The 27,053-nt window shown below is 47.6% G+C and overlaps 1 protein-coding gene across 3 annotated transcripts in view; it reads right to left on the bottom strand.

Moving 5' to 3' along the window:
* Nucleotides 1–221: 221 nt before the first annotated feature.
* CALN1 (calneuron 1) overlaps nt 222–27,053 on the bottom strand; it is a 126,581-nt gene continuing 99,749 nt past the window's right edge. Inside the window, exons 5-7 of one of the 3 annotated variants that reach the window (XR_015260669.1) lie at nt 13,371–13,524; nt 5,396–7,281; nt 222–1,600 (exon numbers count right to left, since the gene is read on the bottom strand). Coding sequence is in view for 2 of the 3 variants with exons in the window: in XM_086763294.1 (XP_086619420.1) it covers nt 7,154–7,281; nt 13,371–13,524 (282 nt within the window). In the remaining variant the exon portion in view is untranslated. Of the gene's footprint in view, nt 7,282–8,966; nt 9,016–13,370; nt 13,525–27,053 lie in introns of those variants that run through there. The other 2 variants (XM_086763294.1, XM_086763293.1) reach the window with 2 other exon arrangements.

Below are 27,053 nucleotides of genomic sequence, written 5' to 3'. Positions count from 1 at the left end.
ATCTCTTCAGCCAGGGGTTCTTTCTGTAGTAACAGCCTTTAAAATATGTAAATCTATTTTCAAAGCGAAATAAAAAATCCAAGTGTTCATGTACCCCTCAGAAGGAAGAAAGGGTTTCTGTCCTAATATTTTATGCAAATCTAGCCTTTGCTCTTGTACTTGGGCATGAATAAATATCAATGAATGTTTCAAAATGAGGAAAAAAGAAACTTCATCCCTCATCAAAAGAAAAAAACCTTTATTTCTATTGCATAAATAATGGTAAAATTAAAATCTTTTTATACAGATTATATATTTACAGTAGTGTTTGGTAGAGGAAACAGCCGATACATATGGCATTCGGTTTTCCTTTGTACACGTCTTTATACACTTGGGTAACTTGCAATAACATAGGATTAATTTAGGTTGCATGCCAAGTTAATTTATATTAATATTTACAGTATTTTGTACAAAGTTGCTGTTTGTTTGTTTTACCATTATGCTGCTGACTTTGTGAGTTGATGTCTTTAATTATAATGCCATGTCTTTTGTTAACACGCAAAAATGGGTCAATTTTTAACAATGAATGGCTTGAAAACAGTGAGAGATGAGATGATGACAAGAAGGAGATGCATGTATTAGTGAAGAACTTCCTAGAGGTGAATCAGGAGGCATTGATTACTTAGATCCTGGTACGGATTAAATGGCAACAGCCTGGATTCTGGGTTTATTCCAGTTTAAGCCAATTAACTCTAATGAGTTACTTCTGATTTACCCTGGAGTCCAAGAAGAACTTAATCTCTCTTCCACTCCCTGCCCCAATTAAATTCTGAGAAAACAAGAGCTGCTGCACGAAGCTGAAATAACTTTGGCTCCTCTGAAAGAGATGGTAGGAAATGTACTGCCATTCTTGGGCCAGTGCAATGTGAATATTTATTTGCAGATGGCTGCCAAATGGCAACCCCAGGGGCCTGATGCTGTGAACACATCAGCTGTATGGTTTGGGTTTGGTGGGACTGCTCAGGAGAGAGACAAGACATGCCTGACGGCGGGCAAGACCAGAGGGGCAGCTCCAAGAGCAAGCTCAACAGCTTCAGATGGGGTGGTCAAAGGTCTGCTTGTTGGCTGGTGAAGACAGGAGACTGGCCGATAAAGGAAAGTGGTATTATGGATCTCACCTAAAGCCTTGTAAAAATAGCAGTATTTGAAGCTGCTTATTCATGATGCTGGCAAAGACTGGTCATGAGCAGCTGTAGAAAATAATTAGTTGGAAAATGGTAATTTCATTTAGTAATGCTCTTCAAGGCTACAAACTATTTTGGTCTGTCCTAACAGAAAATTAAAAAACCCCTATGGTATTTTCATCATCAGATTGTCAAGTACTGATCTTCAGATCCAGAAGATTTCTTTTTTCTCCTGTCTCCCTCTTCTTCTCGCTTCTGGGGCTGAAGTTCTTTCCTAGTGAAGATGCCAAATTGGGGGAGTTTTTCAGACTTTTTCCACTGGAGAGGTAGGTGTGGAATTCTCTTCCAATTGAAGTCTTGTTGCCAGATTTTCTGTCCATCTCACTCTTGGTGAAGCTTCTACAGTGTCTAGAGCTGCCTAAAATGTCCTACTTGAGCTGGAGAAAAACAAGATTTGGTCCTGATCACAATTGACAATACAGAGAGATGAAAATGTTGTTAGCCTTTTTTTTTTTTCTGTATTAAATTCCTGCAAAAGTAATAGGTTGTAAGTGATGCCAAGGAAATGTAATTGCACTGTCAGAACACAGTACAGTAAAATAATAGATTGAAAAGCAGCAAGTTCTGTACATCTTCATCTGTGGAATGCAAGCGTGATTCAGAGCCAAGAAAAAAAGACACTTCATCAGATTCTCATTTTAGAAGAGTTGTTTTTCCTTCTTTCAAATAGTCATCCGTAAAGCAGAAACTAAATAATTTATTGAACGGGTGGATAAAACGGGGAACTTCATTCTTAGTGATCTTAATGTATTCCTCCTACCGCTTCTCTCCTCACAGATCTAAGTCTGACTTGGGACTGTGCACCTCTTGCTTCTGCACAATGGCAGCCCTTTGTAGCGCCGCTTGCTCCGTGCACGTGCGCACAATGTGGGGGAAGAGAAGAAGCTGAGAGCCTCTTTTTCCTAGAAAAAGCTGAGAGCCTTTTTGTACCAGGCACCTCGCAAAGCAGTGTGTCACCCTGAGCAGAGCCAGCATTGGACCTTGCGTGGCCATCACAGCCCTCTGGGTGTCCCAGGAGATGCTTTGGTCTTCTGCAGCAGGCAGAAAGATGCAGAGTGGTTTTTATGAAAGAATATTGCTGTGCTTTCCATGGAAAAAAGTGTTTGCCACTTTGCTCATCCAAGTCCATCAAACAGACTCCAACCATGCAGAGCAGCATCCTTGGGAATGCTTTCTACCTTTTCTTGATTTGCTTCCTTGCTATCCTATTTCTTATGGGATCAAAAAGGCCCATTTACTTGGCCTCAGCTTAAAGAGGCGGGGATATATGTACATATCTCTGCCGTTACAAAGTTGGTGGAAATCTCCCATGTAAAGCAACTGCCATCCCCAGCTGATGCCCAGACATTCAGCTCTAGCTCACCTGGGAGCAGGGGCAGGTAGCCAAGTCTCCTACCACCTCGCACCCTTCTTGTCACAGGTGATACATGTCCTGGGGGGTCTGGGAGCACCTTCACCAGGACAAGATGTCTGCTGACGGTAACTGGCACATTTGTGGCTACTCATCAAATGTGAAAAAGAACCACTTTTCCCTTGTCAACCCTCTTTTATCCTATATGACCTCCAGCAGTGTGAGGAGCAAATTGTCCCTGACAAAGCCAAGTTTTCCCAGTTGCCCACCCTGCTTAATTCTTTAAATCACTGCTGATATTGCATCTGATTAGAAATTACTTTTCATTAGTGGACTTGCCGTGAGGGTCAGGCCTTGATGAAGTCCTTGGGTGGCAAAGCCTATCACGGGCAGAAGCCTGCTTCCCAGGGCCACCACCACCACCGTGCTGGGCTTGTCCTGCCCCGTAACTCCTCAGCTGTGGCTTTCTTCATGGCTAACCTTATAGTGTGGCTTTCGACCTGCTGGGTAAGCAGCTTTTGCTGGAATTCACTTCTCCACGGCCTCTGAAAAGTTTCAGCGTGCTGTGTGCCTGCTGTTCCCTCATTGGCTTCTCCAGGAGCAGATGCCTTGCACCACCTGAAGATCAGGAGGTGCCTTCAAAGTTAAAGCCAATGGTTACAAGTGATGCAGCCCGGTGCCTTGCAGGAGCAGTAACCCAAATCCCTCCCATCAGACATCGATTCTTCCGTGAAGGACCTGCCCGAAGTGTCCTCGACAAGCACAGGACAGTCTGTGTTGAGCAGTGCTTACACTGCATCGATTTCACTTGCTCCCAAATCAAACCAAAGCCTCTCTCAAGCTGAAATAACTACGTTCTTTTCAAAGCCTTCCCTGCATGTCAATCTGTTTAACTGTGCACACTTTTATTTTTTGGTGGCTAAGCCAACAGAGTTGCCTTTGAGGTGTTCACCATTTGCTAACAATTTGCTAATCCACGAGATGGAGCGCTGTCCTGGGCTGTTGGGAACTGTTTGTCCATCCTTGGTTTGGCTGGGAGAGTGTCTGCAGTTGCTGCGTGTCGCTCCGACACAGTGGCACACATGTCACGAACAGCGAGTGTTGCCATAGCAATATCTTTTTCGTACAGAATTGCAGTGCTGAAAAGACACTTAAATTCTCATGTAACTGGCAAGAGCATAAGTTTAGTGCTTTTTCTGACAGCTCTACCTAGCACTGCTGCAGTCTGGGTATTTTTTAAAGTATGTTAATTAGCACTTAAATAGGGTTTTTTTTTCTTAAAGTATGGGATGTGGGGTGGTTTTTTTTTTTTTATTTCTTTGATTCTTCTACTTTCTTCCCCCTAAGCTTTTGCCATCAGGTTCCAATCAAAATTTTACTGCTCTATTTTTATCTAGTCTCTTTAAAAGCAACAAAAAGCCCCCCCTTTTTTTTTTCCTTCTTGTGTAAAATAATAAAAAAAAGAAGATAAATGGATGTTGCATAAATGGAGCCAGAGAGGTAGGTAAGAGAGACAGGTCTAATGCTGCTGGCTAGGAAGGGTGGGAAGGTTGGTAGAAAGGTTGTGGGAAGGAGAAAGGATGAAATGGTCTGGCCTGATCCATCCTGCATTGCTGCTAGCTACCAGAAGAGCCTGACCATCACTTCAAGAAGCCTTGAGATGGAGAAAGGCTGCTCTAGGAAGGAAAAGGAGACCTCTGGCAAGACATGACACTGATTCGTAATGGATAAATTGGGTGCCCTACAGAAAAAAAGCAACCCGCCAAACCCTGTACCCAGTAAAATCAGTGGGGAGTTTTGCGATGAACTCTACTGACACCAGGCTATGGCTTTTACCAATATATTAACTATAGGTTTGGTTTTACAAATGGAGCTTCTAGGTGAAGAACTACACTGAAAAATGACTGTATTTACATTTACATTTTATGGAAAGCTTAAAGGAATGCAAAAGTTCATCTCGTCCATAAGGTAGCTGCTATAAATGGAGTCTGCCTGGTATTAGCTGTCAGATGAGTGAGAACACGGAGAAATGCCTGGTCTATGTGTGCAGCTTCTGTTTCCAGGCTGAGCAAAGAGGCATCGCTCTGACCCATGTTTCTGCCGTCGCTGAGCGGGGCTGGTGGGTCAGTGCCCACCTCTCTGCTCCATCTCCATCTGCCCCTGCTGCCCATATTCACTCCAGCACTGTTTCAGGGGGAAAAAAAAATCTTAATAAGTATTACTCAGTGGCAAGTAACGTTTAGACTTTTTTTTTTCTGCTGCTGCCACCTTTTCACATGCCCCTGAGACCTAAAAATGTGGATCACAGTTCCCTTAAAGTTATCTCAGAGCTCGTTGTCTGCCATGTCCCGCTCAGTGAGTGCTGGGAGCGTGCCTTGGCTCCCCAGCAGTGAGAATTCGGCCCTCAAAGCTTGCCTAAGATTTTCTGCTGTTGATGTCTGCTGCTGCCCTATAGCAAACATAAATCTCTCCATCTTCTGGGAGATGTAACAATTTTTTGTGGAACATTTTGCAGTTGACCTCTATTAGTCACAGCAGAACAGAAATACAGAAGTATGTGTTCGTGAAAGGCAGGAAAAAAATAACTCAGCTGCTCTGGAAAAGACGGCTGTCATCTTCGATGGTGGAAGAGGGGGCATCAGGAAAATGGCAACGATGTGGAGGTGGGCGATTGAGACTCACACCTGAAGGCAAAATCCAAAGCAGTGATGTGAGTTTAAAGGGGTGATGGGCAATGGAACAACAAGAAGCAGTTTTTAAATTAGGCTACTAAAAAATACAGGTTAAATATTAGCAATCAAACTTGTAATCAAAGAAAGACCTGAAATGAGTCTTTGGGACGGGTCCAGGCTTGAGCTGATGGCTGCTGTGTGAGATGGGGGAAGCTCGTGGTTTGCAGTCCCTTGGGGATCCTGCCCCACCTTGTGATGCAGGAAACAGTCAGCTAGATGGACAGGAGTGAGAACTTGCTGTTCCTTCATGTTTCTGAGGCTCACCCAGCTGGTACCATGAAGCCACCGCAACTCTGATGCCTGGCTGGCTCTGTGGACCTTCCCAGGAGCGCTCCTTGAGCCGGCTCCATGAGCACCAGCCAGGAAACCTCTCCCATGCGGGCAAGGAAACCAGATCTCTCCTGAGGTGATGCACAGGTGCGCAGTTCATCCAAAGGCAAATGCAAGGATTTGTGCCAAGTTTAAAAGGAAAAATGCTTTCCGATGTAATCCCGGCTCCAGGCTCGCCCAGTCCTTGCGCTTTCCACGGTACGCGTTGTGTCTCTAGTCTGCCTCACTCCATCTTCTCCTTGCTGCTTGTCAAAAAATCTCTTCCAGGAAAAATAGCTAATACTTGCAGGAACTGAAAGCCTGACACACTAGGTAACATATGGCAGTACGCTCCAGTTTGGGTCCTCCTTCTCTTGCTGCAGTCTACTTTTCAGCTTACCCACTTTGGAGCCTGCCCATGGGATGGTAGTGGTGGTAGTGGGACGGCTCCTTGGAGGGATCGTAGAAGCTGGTTAAAGCCACACGCTACTGTGTCGGTGAAAATACAACCTCTCCCATGAGAAGGCATCTGCCATGGAGGTTTGACTGCAGATTACAACCAGGGTGTATGAAACAAAATAAATTAAAAATTGGGCAGGCAAGGGAAAGGGAGGAAAGCTCTTTCTGGGCTTTCCTCATTATTTTTCATCTTGGATATTGAAGACCAATATAGAAGAAGGGCAAAACCACTGGAATGCAAATGATGTTGAATCTGCAGACAGGACCAAATAGAGGGAGTTTTAGCTGGCGCTGGTGGTTGCAGAGTCGGTTGGAAGACTGTGCACAAATCTCCGAAATGCCCGTGGGTGAAAGCGGATGGTGCTTCTCAAGCCCTGATTCATGGTCGGAAAAAAAAATTGCAAACGGACTCATGCTACCCCACAGTCTTGTGTCAGGGGTGGCATTTGTGAAGCAAAAATAGAAATTTTATATGATGCTGGCAAATTCTCCTCTTTTTTTTTTTATTCCGAAAATACTGTACAAAGGTGCTCTAGCTCCCCTCTAATGCCGTAAACTCAAAGGCATGGTCATAAGGGAAAAACAAAGTGAAGCTGCAGTACATGAAGTAAAACGAACAGGACTTGCTTGTGGCAATGCTACGATCAACTCCTGGGGATGCGGGCCCAGCGGAGAGCTACGCGGGATAGTCAGTCGGCCCCTAGGTTAAAAGACAGCCCAGCTGCAATGAGTCACGGGGCTGTGCCTCCTTGAAACTGCAAAACAGGCTGCTGGGTGAAAGTTTCTTCCAAGTTACCATTGCTATTTTGAAGCAATAATTCGGGACTCCTGTATATTTTTTTTTTTATTGCATTAGGAAACAAAACCTTTAAAGCATTAAGACAGCCCTTTTATGTCCCTGCCAAAAGGATGTAGTTGATTCACAAGACACGTTACGCTGCTGGCCTCAGGCTCCTTGTCGAATGAAGCTTTATCTGCCTGCCTCTGTCTCTTTGACGTGTGAGAATCGGTTCGGGGGAAGCTCACCCGGTGGCATGCGCATGCATGGTCAGTTGGGTTCACAGTGTCGTGGCGAGAGGCTACTCCATGCCGCTGCGCAGGATCTGGTTGGCCGCAATCAACATCACGCTTATAATAAAGGCCATGGCAAACGCACAGATAAGGCTCTTCCGTACACAGGTCTGTCTGTTCTGCTTCTGGGCGTGCACTGCAGGGAAGACATGGAAAGGTGAGATGCGTGGCCAAAGTAATGGTTTTGTTTTCCACCAGGATCAGCTGAGCTCAGAAATCCTCCTTTGCCTCTGGTTATTACTCTGGCCTGACCCTCTAGTCCACACCTCTGCAATCCCCTGCACCGGCCAAGTCTTACCTCTCCCCAGTAACACCTCTCCTCTCCAGATAATCCACCTCACCTTTCATTGCTGCCAAACCACCTGTCCTAGCAGACCACCTTCTCATGTTGCAGGAAGTCCTTTCTCTCTCATCTTGGCTTTTAAACCCTTCAAATGCTTGTGAGCGTGTTTTGGTTTATCTGTGTGTTTCTTTTAAACACTTTATGAAGTTCCCTCTAAAGTTCTTTAATTGGGAATATTGGTCTTCTATGAATCCCCTTAGACTCGTCTAGATTTTTCCAATTACAGGTCAACCGGGAATGAGCAGAGATTCAAGTTGTATTCCCCAACAACACTTAAAAACCCACTGTGACAGTTCCCATGAGTATGCACAGTACGTTAGCCATTTTTCCAAACTGTCTTAAGGTTTTTCTGTGCCTAAGCAAAATCAGACTTATTAAGAACCTTTTCAAATGTGTGCTTGCAGAATAATTGTCAAAAGAGGTGGCAGTTAAAATGCAGATGGAGTTCGGATTTTTAGCGTTTGACTTATTTTATTTAATTTTTTTTTTTTTAGTTCATCAAGGAGGATTCATGCTGTGAATCACTAAAGACAGTTCATGTCTCTGTCTTAGCCTCCCTGCCTATGAATATCAGAACAATACGTGGTATTGGGTACTGTGAAATTAATCTGTTTGAAAAGGCTCTGAAGGCTCCCCCAAGATCATCACAGAAAGCCAGAAGATCCTCACCCATGGGATGGAGAGTTCTGCCCTGTGGGCAGTAGTGCATGGTCTTGTTTTGGCCTGAGAAGGGATGTACCCATCGCCTGGTTAGCATGGATGGTCATGAGTGGTCATGAGCTTGTGATGATAGACTTTCAAATGGTTGACAAGTTCAAAATTAGAATAAACCTAAAATGCAACCGGGCAAAGGCTCAGATTGCCCATATTTGGAAAAGTTGGGCATTTTTAGAATATACGGAAAAAAACCCCCTTGTTCTGGTCCAGGTTTGCACAGAGAGGCGGGAGCACTGGATGCTGCATTTTAAACACTTGCTTCATGCCCCCTCCCCTCCTCTGGCCAGGATTTAGCAGTGCCTGTGTCCTGATCCCACCTCCCACACAGTCCCCCAGCATCAGCCCAGCGCCCCAGGCACAAGCAGCCCTCGTTAGGCAGCACTGTTGGTCAGACTGCCCAGGGCAGGGAAATGTTGCGCTCCCAGCGCTCCCAGCGCTCGCTGTGTTCTGTCCGGATAATGAAATCCCCCTCAGCCGCACTCCTAAAAGACTTGCTCTCTGCTTGCACCGCTCTAGCCCTTGATTCCTTCGCGTGTGTTTATAATGCGCACAGAATCAATACTGTGGTTCCTTGGTTTTGTGCATGATGCCCCACCCCTTTGAAAAGCTTGTTAAATCACAGCTTTATTTCTTGCTTTATTTATTTTTCTATTATTTCTGTGCTGTGAAAACACTCCCAGGCAGCAGACAAGATGGTGACACGAGCCATCACAGTCAGCATTGCCTTTCAGTGTGGGGCTCTGGTGCTAATTTCGGTGGCTGGGAGCAGCAGTCAAAGACTGGACGAGGCTTTTTGTGATGGCAGCTCTTCTATTCAAAGGAAAAGAGTAAAGCACGTTCAGTGTTTCTTGCAGAAGTGTGCCTGAACTGAACAATTTCTTCAGTCTTCTGTTATACCATCAAGTAAAAATAGAGCTTTAAAGGCAGCAGGATGCACGTAAGTCACCATTATTGCTCTTCACTGACTGAAGGTACACGAAATAGCCAAATAACTGACCAAATACCTCCAGAAGAAAGGAGAAAGGTCTGTGCTGAAATGTAGAGATGCTGCAGACCCAGAGAGACCTTCTTGCTCAGCAGGATTTACTCCAGCAAGAAGATGAATATTACAGTTCCTCTGCCGCTTGCAATTCACGGGGAGACACAGAATCTGAAATTACCAGCTTTCCTCACTGTGAACACAACTACGTGCTGTCCTGTGAATTGTCGTCTTAAATATGAAGACCTATTTGCCCCCCTCACGTAACTGGTGAGTTTTTGCCCTCACTTCTCTCCTTTTCCCAAATTTATAGACCCTTTGAGCGTGGCACATGTGCTTTTTTTTTTGTGACAGTTTCCCTGGCTGGCATTGTTGCAGGGCTGGGTGGTCGATCTGTTTTGCGTTTGGTTGCCAGCATTTTTTAATACCTGCAGGACATGCCGAGGTTTGGATGTGAGCTGGTTCTTTGAACGCGGTCAGAGCTTGAAGCTCCTCTGGAGATGCCCTGGCCCTTCGTAGGGGGAAGAGCAACCCACAGGCTGTCCAATGTAAATGAGATCTCAAGAAGCAAAGGCAAATAGAGGCTGGGTCATCCTTCAGCTTCCCGACAAGCAGAGCACAGGCCGGTGAGGAGGACTCACCACGGTATCACTGGTGGCAGAGACAGAGCTACCATTGCTTTGATTTCTTCACCAGGACGTGGGGTTAATGGGTCCAGCCCATTTCAGGGTGCATCCATCCATTGGCTGTGGCTGCTGGACTGGTCACGATGCCCACGGTGGGTTTGAGATGGTCAGGGTAAGCGCCGGGAGCCTTCCTGCCTGCAGAAAAATGCTTGCTAACACGAACAGCTACGGTGTATTTATGGTGACTTCTGTCATAACCCTGCCAAAGGTGAGTGATGTTTGCTTTCTCTGGCTGGCTGGAGTTCTTTTCATTTTAAGAGGTCAGTTTTTCATTCCTGAGCCCCTAGCTGAGGAGCGGATGTTCCCAGTGCTTGTCTAGGGGGAGCTGGGAGGGGGAGCTGTGGCAGCTCTTGTACATCCAGTCACTTTGAGTGTCAGGGCTGCAGATGGAATACCTGTGGCAGACAGCACAGGTCGCCGCAACCAGCCGGTACGCTTGCTTGCCATGAGCTTAATGTCGTGAGTGTTTGGATACAGGGAACTGCCAGGCAGATGATTTTTGCACTATAAATTTTTGATAGTACAACGTCGCTGCAAACAGTTGTCCCTTTTCTTTGTGTCTTTTCTCATTAAAACATACACTCATATGGTCTTTCAACTTTGTTCTCCTGCTCTGCGCATTAATAAAAATCGAGAGAAAGGCTGACGACATAACTGTGCCTCCCGTCTGGTTGTATTCATTATCGGTGGGACCGGTGTGGGCATTTTCATGGCTTTGCTCTTCACCAAGAAGGTGGCAACTGAAAACCCCTAGAAATGCGTAGGAGGGAAAGTTGTAATGTAAGCCTGGCTCTGATGTCTTGCAAATGACTCTAATGTTCAGCGTGAACTGAATCCTGGACTTGTCCCTGACCGCAATATGAATATTATATTTGGGTTAAAGTGTGTGTGTGTGTATGAGTGTGGGAGAGAGAGACAAGGTGTATCATCCATGATGATACAGGGAGAATATTACGTAGCTGTAGAGACCTTATTATGGCAAGAAGTCAAGAGGGCAGAACTGTGAGAATGGCAGAAATTTGCACGTATTTGTACCGAGGGCGATGTCTCTGTCCACAGGACGGAGAAGGGTGTTGGGGCTCCTCTTTGATGGCAAGAACATACCCAGAGGTGCCAGGGAGTGGAGATCCCCTACTTCAGCAAGGTACTACTGAAGGTATCTGCTATGTCTCTTCCCTTAGGAGTCATTCCCAAACCTCAGTGAAAACCATCGGGGCTCATCTTGGCTGCATTCCTACCTATAATTAAAGGCACTTCAGTGGGGTGGATGAAATGTACATTAAATATAGATGTGAGCCTCTAAGCTAGTCCCTTTTGGCTGCCTTTGCAGTTGAAAGAAATACATGCTTTTTAAGGTGCAATTCATCTCATCCCAAGGTAGCATCTCCTTCGCTCCACTAATTAAGAAGCAAGCAAAGGATGGCTGACTTACACCGAGACACTTCTGCACAACTGTTTAAAGCCAGACTGAGATGCTGTCCAACCTTCACAACAGCTCTCCCTTAGTGCCACTGATCCATACCATGAGAACCTGTAATTTCTGCTTTTGAGCCCTGTGGGGATATTAGCGCTTGAGAAATGGCAACGTCAAGGGCACAAGTGGGTCATGTAGGTAATGGCATGTCCAGCCTGGACAGCTGCAGGGACCCTGCTTGCTCTCAGGCTGCCTTTCCTGAGAGAAATGCTCACGTCAGAGCTGCCATGGACCAGAACTGTCCCCTTCTTCTGGGACCTGAAGTAAAACTTTGCATCTTTGTTCAAGTTGAACAGTGTTCAGTTGATCTTTATTCTCTGGTGGAGTTGTGCATGTGTGTGTGTTTCTAACAACATCTAAAAAAAAGGGTCTGTTTTGCTTCTAGGTTCTGCCTAGCACCAGCAATGCCAACATCCCACGAGAAAAGCTGTTCTTGCTGTACTTTTGGAAGCTGGGGCTTCCAAAATGAGATGCTGAGCATTTAGTTTTCTGGATCCCTTTTTTTTTTTTTTTTTTTTTTTTGGCGACTGGGATAGTTCACCCAAGTACCGAAGCTGAAAGAAGCCTGCACGCCTCTCGCTGCGGTGACAGCTGGCGCATGTCTCCACTGAATCAGCAGGTCAGCGGGGACTAACAGTTCCATTCATGTAAGTAAGCATCTCTTCCTCCCTGCTGCTCTCCAGGAGGAACAAAAAAAAACCCTGTTGCTTGGCTTGATTCAAAGAGCATTGCTGCTTGCCTCCCTCCTTCAGGCTTCTTAAAATTCAGCTGTGCTCTTCTACATCTTTTCTGCAGGATTTAGCAGAGGGTGAGTGTGCTGGATATAGCTGCTGAATCCAATTAATTAGCCAGGCTAAGAATTGCACTAATATGTTTATGCTTTGTTTTGTTTTAAAGACACTTCAGTGCCTCTGCCTGATGCTCTCTCAGAGGCTACTGACCACTCAGAATACCAGAATTTCCCCAAAAATGACCTATATAGAGTGGCATTGCTGTGGGTGGGAAGGTGCAGTGGCTGGGCGACGGTGACGTGCACAAACCCTGCAGTTCTCTGTAGGTATCTCCCTGGGCTTTTCTGCACCTGAGATGGTTTGTATCTGTTTAGTTTTTCCAACCAGCAATGCTTTGGAGCAGCACAAGTTCCAAGAAAATCCTTCTGCCAAGGTGGCTTAAAATGGGGGATGTTCTTGCCAGTGTTAGCTCCGTTCAAAGTGCAAAATCCACTTTAGAAGTTGAGACTGTGACTGATTCCAGTTGCTGATCACTTGGTGGTCTCCTGGCACTGCTGGGAGGATGCTGCATTAAGCAACAGCTGCCGAAGCAGATATTTCCCTTTCTCCAGCCACCTCTGAGGATTGCTTAGACCCTGTTTCTGCAGACACTCTCACACGTGTTGAGACGAGCTGTCCTGGAGTGTAGGTGGGTAGCATATTGCAGCTCCACACCGACGGTCCAATACTGGCGAACACGAGGTGCGCAGGGCAGTGGGGTGCAGAGCCACCGTCTCTGCTCATCGCTGGTGTTAGAATGCAGAGAGAGGACTCTCCCCAGCTGCTCCCTGGCAACCCAGAGCAGAAGATCTATTTTTTGTTTATGGGAAGACAACAGAAAGCTGGTGGAGCCTAACACAGCTTGCTGGGGCAGGACCCAGTGCCAATAACGTCCTTTCATGACAGACTGAGAGAGACACGCATATTCCTGTAGGGAAATTCAATCTGTCTCACACATTCACCTCAGCATGGGCTGCACATCCTTCTGCATTAATCCTGTGGAAGAACGGAGGGCCATGAGACAAAGCATCCACTAGTTCATCCTCCTGCCTGAAACAGGATCAACTTTACCTAGACCTCATGGAAGAAGGCTAACGGCAGCTCTTGAGCTCTCCAAGTGTGTCACTGGTACTTACTCTAAAATAACTGCATGCTAACTCCATCCTTGCCCACTGCATGTCAGGGATCAGAGTGAGTTTTACAGACAAAGCAGAAAGAGAATAATTACACAGAAACAAGGAAACTTTCTCTCTCACCTTCAAACTCCGTTTGGCAGTTGCCAGAGTTTTCATTTAAACTCTCCTCTTCATTGATAATGATGTTCTCGATGTCCTTCATCGTTAAGTGGTCCCGGAAGGCGTGGTAGAGGATGTGTTTCAGCTCTTCCAGCGTTATCCTCTGCATGTCGAACTGCAGGAAGAGGACTGAGTTAGACTCAGCCACGGGTAAGAAGCATGGCACTCAGAGGAAGAGAGACGTGTGGGCACATCACAGTTCCCTAGTCCTGTTTTTTTTTCCAACCTCATTTCAACATCTCAATATAACTTTGCAAATTTTGCTCTTTCGGGTTCGTTTAACACTAACAGCGTGAACGTTGCAAATGAATGTTGCTAGAGCTCTTGCCAGCTTACTTAATGCCGGTAGAGCAGTAGAGAAACACAGCCCTGTGCCAGGGATGATCTTCCAGGCTGGAGATGCAGCAATCCGGGATCATCCTGGCCATTCCAACAGAGAGAAAACCCCAAGAGGCTCCCTGGTAACTCTTACACCTGGCCATGAGCCACAACCTTGTCTCTGTCCCTTTTTCCCTTCTCTCTCTCTCGAGTTGTGCCAGCATGGTGAGCACAAAAGGAGAACATTTCCCTCTTAGCTGACTTCTGCTGTAGATCCAGTAAGAAAATGTTGTTCTTACACACACCAGAGATTAAAACCAGATGCTTTCTGCAGAATATGTGGAAGCGAACATTCTGCAGCAGAGGAACTTCGCACATGTGTCAGGTTTGTGGCATTGATATCTGCTAATGGTAGGGAAGAGAGAACGTTCACACTGACTGACTTGCAGTGCCAGGTGAGGAGATGAGTCTCTCTGAGCTGTCGGTGCCATCGGTGAGGAAGGATGGAAATGCTCCCAGTCACCCTGAGTCTCCCCGTGTGCTGCAGGTCCTCTGAACAGCACCTTGAACTCTCAAGCCTTATAGCCCAAAACACAACACCAGGACTTGTACACCCACCTTTGAGAAACCCCAGAAACGCCAAACACCTCCGGCTTAACGCTGCAGTGGAGGAAAGGCAATGCAAACTTGTGCCCGCTTCTGCACCTGAGAGTGTGGTGAAGAATGGATGGCACAGCCAGCATTTGGGAAATGATGCAGCAAGAAATTCCCACTCCTTTCCCCCAGCCCGATAAGGACAGGACAAACTTTATCAGTTCTGAGCGCTCAATGCATTATCTAAGGTCATCTTCCCTGACCACTGCTGCACACCTGATCGCACAGATGCAAAATAATTAATCCTCAAAGTAGTCAACTAAGAAAAATAAGAGCACTTTGATTGAATCCGGGCCCTGAAATATTTACGCATACCTGTGTGGTATAGGCAGATTTGCACACACTCATATATATTTATCCATCTGTCCTTAGAAGCACTGATTTCTACAATTCTATTAATTTGTTTATTTCCTGCAACAACCAAAAACCTGGTGCAGAAAATCTGCAGAAAAGTGGACAGCAGGGGCGAAAGCCAACATTCCCGGTTTTGCCCTGGAAGCGTTCTCTGACAAGCAAGTCTGGTGGGTTTGGTGTTTTTGCTGCTGTCCTTGTTCCTTAGGGATTCAGCGTTCACGCCGCTCAGCTAAAAATAGCGAGCCACCACTGTCACCAGTGGCTCCTTGTTGCACAGTGCAAAGCTGGATTGCAAATTCCCCAGGTATTTAGTCACAAATTTCCAGCCTGCTTTGTTGTGCATGAGGAAATCTCACCACCCATGTTCTGCTTTCTTTAATGTTAAAAAGAGCAAGTAAAATCAAGCAGCTGTGTACCTCACAACCAGCACGATTACGAGAAGCGTTTCTCTTGGCAACTGGAGATGTGGAAGTGGAGGTTAATTCACATGGTTGCTGTACCGTGGTGTCGGGAGGTGTTGTTCTAGCTTATCTTGGTCCTTGCATGCCTGATGAAGTGAGCACTGTGTAAGTGTCGTCAGTTGTGTCTCAAGTATTAATGTATACAGCAGTATCCCTGCAGAGAGCAGCCAGAGTGGTTTGCAGAGTGCCTTGAGGCTGCCCGGGGTTTGCAGTCCTCCTGGTCGGCTTCCTGCAGCGCTGATTGCACACCAGTGCCGTGGAGGTAAAAGCAGTGATTTCTCACCTACCACCCAATCCTGCATTCCCTTGGGGTCTTTGTCTCAGGGAAATGCAAACCTGAACTTGATCTTCAGCATCTTCCTGAGTCCACCCATATGCCAAACCCATCCTTTCATCCTAATGTCCACTTCATATCAACAGGAGCAGCCTGTCTGCACATGGTCACCCCATCCCATCTCATCAGTGTGTGAAGCTCAACCTGTGTTGGAGTTTTCTTCCTGTTCTTGGCTCAGGAACACTTGTTCTTTACTTGCATCCTCTTCTGAGGGTATCTGTGGGGATGTGTGAGTCTCCTGAAGACTTACTTACTGGAAGTGCTCACAGACTTTGAATGGGCAGGATAGCAAGGACGAGAGACCTCTATTGTGGTGCATGCATCCTGTCCTTGTAGACAGTAAAATACAATTGAATGCTTCAGGATTTGCCTCGCTGTGTCCCAGGATGACTGTGTTGGAAGAACAACATCTCTGGATCATTCCTCTGCTCCCTCATGTTTACTTCCAGAATTACAGGTGTGAAAAAATCACCTTGGGACACACCATTGCCTATGTTGACATACATATGCTGCTCCTTTCCTCTCACTCCTAGGAGTCTTTGCTGGTCTCCCTTTATACCAGTATCGCCACTAACAAGCTTTTGCAGAGTCTGCTGTGAAGCTGCCTCTTGCTTGCTTCAAGGTACCTGGTTTACAGACACAACCATGATTATCTTCTAATCCTAACAACATGGAAACAGTAATGCCTCGTGGGTTTGGGAGTCTTCCCGTACCAGTTTATCTGTCTACAGGGAAATAATTATTCTCTTGTCAAATACGTATCTGTTGCTCAGCTTTTGCTTTTAAGGTCTATGCTAATAATTTTTTTATTGTTCCACTGTAATTTTGCCTTTTAGGAAGAGGAATCATCTCAGAGGGGGTTCAAAATTGCCCTTGTTGGCTCACGCCCTGCATGTTTGGCTTGTTGGCAAACACTTGGTCATTGCTCCTGCTTTGCTCTGTGCTCTGGTAGCTGCATGCAGGAGGCACATCCTCCGTTGGATACCTGTCAGCACAGGACTTTGTCCAGACCAGGCTTAAGCTCAGTGCAGTCGGATACAAGACTTTTCCTTGAGCTTAGGCTCCCAGGCAATTTCTTCTATTATCATCGTTCTCCAATATGGCAGTTTTCCTGATTCACTTTTCAATTACTCTGGCTTTTTATTGTCGTAATGACAGTAACCAGGGAGCAACTCTTAACTTTTATTGGCTCCACTGAGAGGAAAACTGTGACTGCTGCAAGCTGAAAACTTTCTATAGGATTTATAATTAGAAGAAATCAATGGTGCTTCTTCTAAACCAGTGCTCTTGGAATACGCTGTAAGCAGTGACAGAGAAACAACCTGTGCCTCGTGTTGGAGCTCAGATGGCCCAACTGATGCAGTGAGTGCCCTGAATGAACACCTGTACTTGTACAGGTACGTTTGGCTACTATGGAGAGCACCAGGAATTGCCCACTCCGGTTTCTGATGGACCTCAGTAACTGTCCCCAGCAGAGACATCTCCTGGAGTTGGATGGTGTTGTTGCAAGGGACATCTGGAAGGGAAAGCGGACCCAATCCAATCCAGCCTGCAGCTTCCTGACTCCTCCTTGCTTTAAATTTCCTGATGAGCATGAAAACGGAGTCCCTACCAGTTCCTTCAGTCTCCCTATCCCAAATTTCCAAAGTTTGCAGCTGCCACAGCTGCAAAGCACTGGTTTCACTCCTGGCACCTTTTTTAGATACTCCTGTGTCCTACCTGGCATGCTCTCCTTCTGCTCTAGGCAGGGAAATGACCCTATGAGTTCAATGTTGAAACATTACTTATGTTAATTTTGTTTAATATCAGCTCTGCTTTTAAAAAAAGAGTGGGAAGCTCCTCTCCTGAATCTTAATTTGGCCTCGCTGCTGCGCAGAAGGGGTGATGCCAGGCTGGGACCCTGCAGCAATGTGAGTGGGACTGGTCTGGGGACCTGCAAGATCTAGTGGTCTTGCGTCAGTAAAAATGCCCTTCTCAACAGGAGGAGGGACAGGGCCTCTGGCAGTGATGGTTTTAGCTATGAGACCGCTTGGGTACTTATTGTTCCTGAGCCTCTTGGGCACAGGTTTCCATGTAAACCATCTAAAAAGGTCATCTTCGGCTCCAAGTGGAGACTGAGACAGCAGTAGGAGAGCAGGCATTTGCCTGGTGCTTTTGAAAATCAGGTCTGCAAAGCCAAAAGCTTCATAGAATCATTTAGGTTGGAGAAGGCCCTTAACATCGTCAAGTCCAGCCGTTGACCTAACACTACCAGTTCCACCACAAAACCATGTCCCTAAGCATCACATTTATGTTTCATAGATTTCTTGTTGGGGGCAGCCCTTGGTAATCTCTGAATAATGAGAGAAGACCTTTGTTTTGCTCTCAGTCCTGTTGCACGTCAGGCCACAGGTGCAAGGTAAATGCAGACTGTCTCTGCCCACACTTGCAGTGGCCTACCACAACAGGGGATGTGGCCCCAAAAATACTCAGACTCCATGCAGGGCTGCTGGGCTTTGTGCTCTGCTACCCATGGTCACGTCATTTCAGGGCTCTCGGCATGGAGGCAGCTCTGTGAGGGCTCGCAGCCGACTGTGCAGCTGTTCCTTGAGCCAGACAGGTTTTTGAGTCTGTAAACTACCGATCTGGGACTTTTCTGTAGGGCCAAGGTTTTGTGTTGGCTGTATATTAAAGCACAGAGCCCCAGCACGCTCCGTGCTGAGTCTAGTGTGTTCCTGTCTCTGCCCGGGGGCTGGATGAATGGCCGTTTTGTACTGACTGTACCTCCCAGATAAGCTCAGCCACGGCTATTTTATAATGGGAGGGAAACGGAATGTGATGGAGAAGCCAGGAGTCTGACGGGGCAGGGGAAAGGCAGCGAGCTCCCGCAAGCGAAGCTGTGTTTGCAGATGGGATCGGCTGCGCTGGGAAGGCTGAAGGACGTGCTGTGAGTGCCGAAGAGGCAACGAGTGCTCTTTCAATCCACAGCGCTGTGGCAGGGCCCCGCTGTAAAAGCTCCTGGATGAACTTTTGTATGTATCTTTATATATGTATCTATATATATATATATAATAATTGTCTTATTATATGTATGTAATAAAGTGTAAAGTATAAAGTGTCTCTGTGTCTAAATATATATATATAATTGTGGGAACATATGAAATATTTCCTAAATGTCCAGACATACACCCCTCCAAATCTGAATATTTACTGTTATATATTTTACTATCAAAGGAAACATGCCAGTAAAGGGAGAACATTCACCAGCCCGAGAACTGGAGCGACTCTCATGCCCCCCCGCACCCAGCACAGAGACAAAGCTGTTTCGCAGGCTGTAACACGCCACTGATCTTAAAGCAGAAAGGATTTTTTTTTTCTGTGTTCCCCCGAATCACGCCCACCACTACAGCAGAGCTGATTTTCCCCACCTGCCCGCCCTTGTTGGCCCGCACCGAAGGAGGGGTGGGAGTCCCAGCAGCGGCAGTGAACGCGCAGACGTGTTTTGTCCTGCGCCGTACACGTGTCCCTGGCAAGGCTGGCTGGCTGTAAGCTGATGATGGAGGGGTCCCTTTTCCTTTTCCCAGTACTCGCCCCACACCTCCTCCCAGTTTAGCTGTGTGCTTCCGCTGCTGGGACAAGCCTCCCACGAGTAGGCTGAACCGTGACAGTCCTCAGCACAGACCAGAGAGAGCCAGCTCCCCCTCCGTGCTGTCAGCTCCCATGTAGGGAACATCACTTGGGGTAAGACAAGCAAACAAATGTCCTCATCCTGAGCAGGAGTGGTTGTGGGAGTGGAGCAAACAGCACTGGGGATGCCCGGTGCAGGCGGACAGCCAGGCAGGGTGGTCAGAGCGCATGGTCACCCTGCCAAGACGAGCTTCAGGCCCCACTCGTCCTCCCTGCTGAATGGCCCCCATGCCGTGAATGGTCACTGTCCCAGCACGCAGCTGGGGAGGGGCTTTTGACAGGACAGCAGATACAAACTCAGCCTTGGCAGCTCCCAGCTGCCCCCAATGGTCCCCACCAGTAAGAGGGAGCAGAGCTCCATCCCTTGACAGATCATCTCCTCCTCCTGGCAGACGATGTTGCACAGCTCGGCTGCTGCAGAAAAATGCAGTCCCACCCTGCCAGGGCCTGCAGCCCAAGACTCAGCACCCTGCTTGCCCTGGGTGCCAGCAGCCAGCACACCCATGGAGTGTTCCTTATCCCGCTGGCTTACGCAGCTTTTGGGAACAGCCAGCTGCCCTAACGATGCACTGGAGCACTCTGCCGTGATGGCGCACCAGAGCATCTCACCGTGATGGCGCACCAGAGCATCTCACCGTGATGCCACACCGGAGCATCTCACCGTGATGCTGCACCACAACACTTCGCCGGCCGGGGAGTGGGAAGGGGTAACAAGCTCATTTCCATAGTAACGGGCTCATTATTGCGCTGGCTAACGAGAGATTGCTCCGTTCTTCTCGGCAGCTTTGTCAGCAGGGAATCGTACACGCGTTGATAAATTAAAACCCAATGTAAGTGTGTACTCACAGCACCCTTAACCCCAAGCGTCTGGCCTAAGTTTGCACTATGAAAGGATTTGGCATTCAAAATGAACCTGGCCTGTGGATGCCCCCCGTGCATCCCACAGCCCACGTGGGACCGTCGAGGAGCACTGCTGGGATGCCCGCAGCTCTGTGAGAGCTTTACAACTTCATGATTACAAACTGTTCAGTGTGTGGGGAAAAAAAACCTCCTTTACCAGCTTTTCTGGGTGGAACAGGACCATGCCAAAGAGCGGCGGTGTCTGCGAAAGAGTGTACGGGGCGAGACCGTGTGAGCTCTCCTCTGTGTGCCTCCCACCCAGGGCAGGAACATCCTGCGCTGCTCTCCAGAGCGCTCGGGGTGAGAGTGACCTGGGTGCTCCTCAGGGCTGGGGAGCAGGACAAGGGGGTCAGGGTGGCCCAAGCTGGTGCTCAGCGTAGGAAACTGACCTGGCTGTGCAGACAAGGAGGAGAAGGAAAAAAAAAAAAAAAAAAAAAAAAAAAAAAAAAAAAAAAAAAGAGACGAAGGATGCCGTGACAGCATAAATACTCACCAACTCTTCGTTAACCTTCTGGAAATGTCTTGCAGGCAGTCCTCAGCCTGCCTTGCACCAGAGGCAAGAAGCTGTCCACTTCGAGGAGGCCACAGAGCCTCCCATGGGCAGCGTGTCCCATAAGCACGGCCAATGCTGGAGCCCCCTCCCCAAGTCCCCGCTGGGGAACTGCAGGCTGAGAGCCCTGCCTGCCCCCCCATCCCCATCCACACCATCCGTATCCCCCCAGCTGGAACAGATGCACAACCAGGGACCGGTCCAGGTTTTGACAGCCTGGCATTTTGCCATGCGGAAGACAGCATTTCATCTTAAGAAAAAGCCCAAACTCAGCCTGATGCTATGTCTAATGAATAAAATCGCCTTTTTCCTGCACAGTAGGGATAGAGGTGGGTCCCTCGCTCCATCCTGCTGCGTGCAGGCTGCACGGGGGGCGCTGAGCTGCTGGCTCACCGCTGTGTGCAACCCTTTCCCTGGTGCTTACACCCGAGCTGCTGGAATAAGGCACCAAACAACACCAAAAATCATTCGCGAGGCAGCATCCCCGCAGAGCTGCACAGCCCAGAGCTGGTAGTTCATATCCAGCCTGCGCACCCCACATGCCCTGCTCTCTCTGGAAGCATCCCTCTCCTCCGACCCAGTAGTCAGGATGCTTCAAATACCATTTTCTAAACCCTGGTGCTGCTGCTTCTTATTTCTTTAATCCTCCCTCCCCCGTATCGCTACATGATGTTCATTCAGAGCGAGTGAAGCAAAACTCTTTTACGCTTCTCTTCCTGGCAGGGATGAGTATTTGCTGCTTTCCCTGGGTGCTACCCTGCTCCCTGCACATCTCCTTAGCTGCTCGGCCGTCCACGCTGCCACCTGCTACTTTGGGTCTCAGTTACTCAGCAATCATTTGCAATTATTGACATTTGATGAGCTAATTTGGCTCATTGCACCCAAACTGTAGGCTTGTCCCAGTTGACATCCAAGTGCTGGCTACAGAGCAGGGCTGGGGGAGGGATGGGTGCCCCGGTGAGCCCTGTGTGCTTGGTGCTCACCATGGTTCCCCCCACAGTCCCTCACTGGTGCCTCAGAGATGATATTGGCTCTGCTTGCCGTGCCCCCACCTGTACCCAGCGTGGGTTTAGAGCATCCCTTAACCCTTCTACCTACATGACACGGGTTCCTGGGACGAGTCAGTGCGCCTAGCATGGCTCTAAAGCAAACCATGAAGACACCGCCATTTGGGTCTGGTGATGGAAACCGCTGCTGACAGCGGATCTGCAAAGAAACCCTCTCGCTGTATCCTCATCCTTCCTCTGCCAGTTCTCACCAGCCGGTGAGGTTGGTGCTGGCCTTTCCTAGACCCAGACTTTAACTCTCGGCAGATGTTTTAAGCAGGGGAGTGGGTCAGCGGCTTTGCCTCTGCACTGATCTCCTTGCTTCGCGGCTGGGCTATAATGGTTATTAAACTGGGCTAAGAAAAATGGCCTCCCTGACAGGTAAAGCGCAGTAACACCTACGCAGAAAACGCAGTAGGAATATTAATCCTGGGCCCATTCAATTAACTTTAAATAGTTTAACTAAAACATGGAGAAGTGGTTTTTTTTTTTTAATTAGAGAACCAGGCTGAAGTACAAATTAACAGGCTTTAGCAATTTCTTTTCCCTAGTTTTAACTCTCCCAGGCCTCAACAATAGGCTCCCAGTCCGATCCCAATCAAAGTGCATACATAAATAGTTCTGCAATAGCTTGACCTTCGACGCGAGGCCTGCGGGAGCTTCTAGGAGGAGCAAACTCGCATGATTTAATTAAGTCTAAAGCTGGGAATTCCTGTTTGGGAGTGAGCGCCTTCAGCCTACCCCGCAGAAACAGAGTTTCTGATGGATTCATGGTGTAAATCCAGTGGGGTGAGGTGACATGTGCTCCTGGCTGGTGATGCCTGTGCGTCCCTCTGTGGGCAGTGGATTTTAGGCAGTCCCGTTTCCACTCCGGTCAGTCGAGGAGAGCATGACAAGGGGGTTTAGTGGCTGGTCACTGTGTTGGGTGTGTCAAAAAAATAGGTTTTGCAAGAAAAACAGGACCTTCACTCTTTGCCTCACGGACACTCCTCCATCAGGGGCAGGGCAGAGGGGAAGACGTGCTGGGACAGCGGCTCCTGCTCCTGGCCGCGCCGGGTACGACGTATTCATGTCTTGATTCGGGCACGCATTGAGCAAGGACGTGAGGGGACTTTGGTCTCCAGAGCTGAAGCCCATGTTGGGCGAGGTGCCGGCAAAGCAGCTTCACAGAGCTGGAGCATGAGCTATTACTTTTTGACACTAATGATAAACCTGACACCCGGCGAGCGCAGAAGGATTATGGAGTGAGGGAAAGCCAGTGCCGAGCAAAAATAACCTGTCTTGTCTGCTTCACAAAACAGATTTAATTCGACCCACCGCTCTTCTCCCCATTTTTCGCACGGAGCTGCAGGCAGCGTCGCTGCTGGGAGAAGCAATCTTTAAGCTGCTTCTGAATTAGATCAGGCAGCAGAAACCTGGGCAAAGTAAATGAACTGGCCATGCAGCCTTGCTGCCAACATCTCCCAAAAGCCTTTCACCAAAGGAAACCAATTTTTTACTTAACTGTTACAAATGTTTTGAGAATGCCGAGTGAAGTGGATTAGAAGGTGAGACGTGTTCCTGAAAGGTGTGAAGGACACTGATAATAAAAGCTTTACCAGGGAGACTGAGAGCTGCTATAGGAAACCTGAGGCATCCTTGACACTGCAGATGATGGTTAACAAAAACAATAATAATGAGGCAGAAGCAGACCTTCTAATACTGCTGTCCTGTGCCAGATAAAGCTGATAGATGGAGAGCAGCATCTCAGGCTGCTCTCTTTAGCCAAACTACATTTGTTTTTCAGGTTAGTCCCCTTGTTCCATAGCTCACGACCAGCTGGCCTCACATGCAAGTGTGGGCTGTGATGCTCTGTGCTGTGCTGGGCATAGAATAAATGGTGCTTTACAGCTTGGGTTTGCTCCAAGGTGAGAGTTGCCAAAAATAAAGAGGAGACAACTTGAAAAAATGGCTGTGAAATGCAGCCATGGGTGCAAAGGTGATTCTGCCACCACTACTCCGCTCTGGTGAGACCCCCCCTGCAGCACTGCATCCAGCTCTGGAGCCCCCAGCATCAGAAGGACGTGGAGCTGTTGGAGAGGGTCCAGAGGAGGCCACGAAGATGATCAGAGGGCTGGAGCAGGTCTGCTGTGAGGCCAGGCTGAGAGAGCTGGGGCTGTTCAGCCTGGAGAAGAGGAGGCTCCGGGGAGACCTGAGAGAGGCCTCCCAGTGCCCAAAGGGGGCTGCAGGAAAGATGGGGAGGGACTATTCAGCAGGGCCTGGTGTGACAGAGTGAGGGATAATGGTTTTAAACTGAAAGAGTACATTTAGATTAGATTCAATGAAGAAATTGTTTATGATGAGAGTGGTGGGACACTGGCCCAGGTTGCCCAGAGAGGCGGTGGATGCCCCATCCCTGGAAACATTTCAGGCCAGGTTGGATGAGGCTCTGAGCAACCTGATCTGGTTGGAGAGGTCCCTGCTCCTTGCAGGGAGGTTGGACTGGGTGGCCTTTAACGGTCCCTTCCCACCCAAACCATTCTGTGATTCTATGAAGAGCACTGCTAGCCTGGTCCCAAAAGCAAAGGAGTATCACCGTTATTTGATCCCTTAATACTCCTTCTACCCTCAACTTGTAAAACCTATCATGTTTCCGAACAGTAGCGTGTTCTGAAGGGAGTGGCGGGACTTTGCTGGGAGATCGTCCACACACAGATGCTGACACAGGCGTGGAGGCAAATTTTGCTTTTCTGTCATCACCTGCCCTGCACACAGCCTGAGGAGGGGCAGGGTGTTCCCTTGCAGACGTCTCTCAGCTCTCAGGACTCTCCGTGCCATGTTTGCAGCTCTGGAGAGGAGTTGGGACACAAACAGGGATGCTGGGAAGGGAAGCTCTTGCAACTGTAGAAGCCAGCCAGTTAATCATAGGATGGTTTGGGTGGGAAGGGACCTCTAAAGGCCATCCAGTCCAACCCCTCTGCAAGCAGCAGGGACAAGGGTGTGCTGGGGACAGAGCCCTGGTCTCTGCTCTCTCTGGTAATATTTATTCAAGACTCAAACGCCCAACTTCAGTGATGTACCACACTAATAGATCTGGTACAGTCCTCTTCTGGGATAGAAATGGGGTTGTTTATGCCAGCTTGGCTGTAATCACTGCTCTCTGGAATCTATAACATGTCCTGTGAAGAGTGTCCCTAAAGACAAATGAAAAGCTTTCACAGTACATAGGAGAGAGAAGAAAAATTGTAGTCCTACTGTAACTTCTAGGATGAAGACCAGCAGCACACAACAAAACAGCTCAGAAAAGGGTGACTTTGTCCTAAACAGGTCACAGGATGAATGCACAAGACTGCAATTAGGAGAATGGATGGGGCGGGATGCTCAGAGCTGTGACGATGCTTGGGGCTCTGCAAAGGACTCTGCCCAGCGGTGCCCAGCACCTCTCGGCACCCATCACAGGGGTTTCGGAGGCACCGACGTCTACATCACTGGCTTGATGCTTGTGTGGATTTATTATGACTAACTGACTGGTTGGTTTTAATTGCTTCAGAAAAATTTGTTAAGTTCCTCCTTTGTGCTTATGTCACCTTTATCCTGGAGTTACACTGTGGATTTTGATTCAGTAGAGTTATTGTAGAGTATATATAGTGAAATACAGAGCCCTGTTTGGGAACATAATGGTACTTTTTGGGACCTCTTTCCCCTTGGTGCATAATGAAACCAGAGCAGGGGGAGTCTCTCCCATCCTGCAGCATGCTTCTGTGCATGGTTTGGGCCAGAACGACAATGTCTGCAAAGGCTGTGGGATCTGAGAAAATGAGAATAAAAAAAAAAAAGGACAAATGTAGTCAGTAATAACATTCCATTTTGGTAATTATGGAACAACCCTTGGAGTTTCATTTTGACCTCTATTAATTCACACTGGGTTTGTTACTATCTTTTAGCCTGTATTTAGAAACTGAAAGTTGTCGTGACCTCAGGACTGGGACCTTCTCATTTGGAAGACATCTAATATTAAAAAAGCAATTTTTTTTTCACAGTGAGAAATCCACATAAGGCATGAGAAATTAATCTGTGCGGGTAAAAGTTATGATTTGTCAAACTGGCACTTTCTAAGGAGAAGTAAAAAATTAAAAATTTAAAATGCCAGAAGTCATTGACGTTATTCATAGGGCCCAGGAGCTGACAGGCAGACTGGTCGCATCCGAAGACAGAGCCACCTGCACCAGTCTGTCCCAGTGGGGACTGCCCAGGACCTTGGTGCCCCCAGCAGTCGCCACAGGTAAAATACACAAAGAACCTGTTTTTCGCTATTTTTACAACCTCCCCCACAACTTGTAGAAATTGGAGATCTTCCAAAGTCCATCACACCTGCCCTCCAAAGTCCATGGCTCTCATTATCAGCCGTTAGCTGTGAGCATCGGTGACGATGAAGCTCCCTGCTTGGCTTGCGGCTGTCACAGATCTTTCCTGACACGTCTAAAGCCCTGAAGAAAGTCCATGAATATCTAATCCAGCTAAAGGCAGAAACACATAGCAAAACCCCTTCACTTTTGCACCTCGGTTTTGTAATTCAAGAGCAGAGCATATGAAAAATTGATGTTTGTGTGCCAAGGCTCGGAAGATATAAAGGATGTAAGTGATTTTAATACTTTCTGATTTGTTTCTCTCTGTCACATTGTGCTAGGATGTGGATTTTTCTTTTACTTTATTTGCAATTTTTAATTATTTTTATATAACATTTTGCTCTCCACATAATGTCCATTGTTTGAAAATAAAATTAATTCAACTGAAAATCGCAAGGTAGAAAGTTCAATCAAAGCCTGGAGTAACTGCTAAGTTACTTTGTTGCTAGGAGTACATGATTTTTTCCTTGCCACAGTAAAAACAAGGTGATCAATTCTGAATTCCCCTCCAGCAATTCACTTGGCATTTGCTAGCTCCTGCCAGCTACCAATACGCCGGAGCAGGGAAGGAAGAAAATACAAATCAGCTGTCACTGCAAAAAAATAAAATTCAGGAAAGTCATTTTAATGCATGACTCAGAGCAGCGGGTCCGCGACAAGGAGGGAGGCACGGATCACTTGCACCTCAAAATTGGGAAAAATGAGCATCTTTGCTAGTACCTGCTGCAGGTTTCTTCAAAACCCAACTTGCTCCAGTCTCTGTGAACCCTCAGGGGTATTTGCTTTGTGCCTGCACTGTGGTGTATGGCAATGCAAAGTAAAAATGGGCCTCAGCGATGTCTCCCCAGCACCAGCAGCGAGTGCTGATGGGGTTCAAGGAGCATTGCCAATGGTCCAGGAAATTCGGCCAAATCCCAGCCCTGAGCTCCCCGTCTCACAACGTGCAGTCACGGCACAGTCACGTCACCAGAGAGCT

Source organism: Chlamydotis macqueenii, chromosome 19 (assembly GCF_036417535.1).
Source record: "Chlamydotis macqueenii isolate bChlMac1 chromosome 19, bChlMac1.mat, whole genome shotgun sequence".
Lineage (NCBI taxonomy): Eukaryota > Metazoa > Chordata > Aves > Otidiformes > Otididae > Chlamydotis > Chlamydotis macqueenii.
This window is presented reverse-complemented; position numbering and strand designations above follow the sequence as displayed.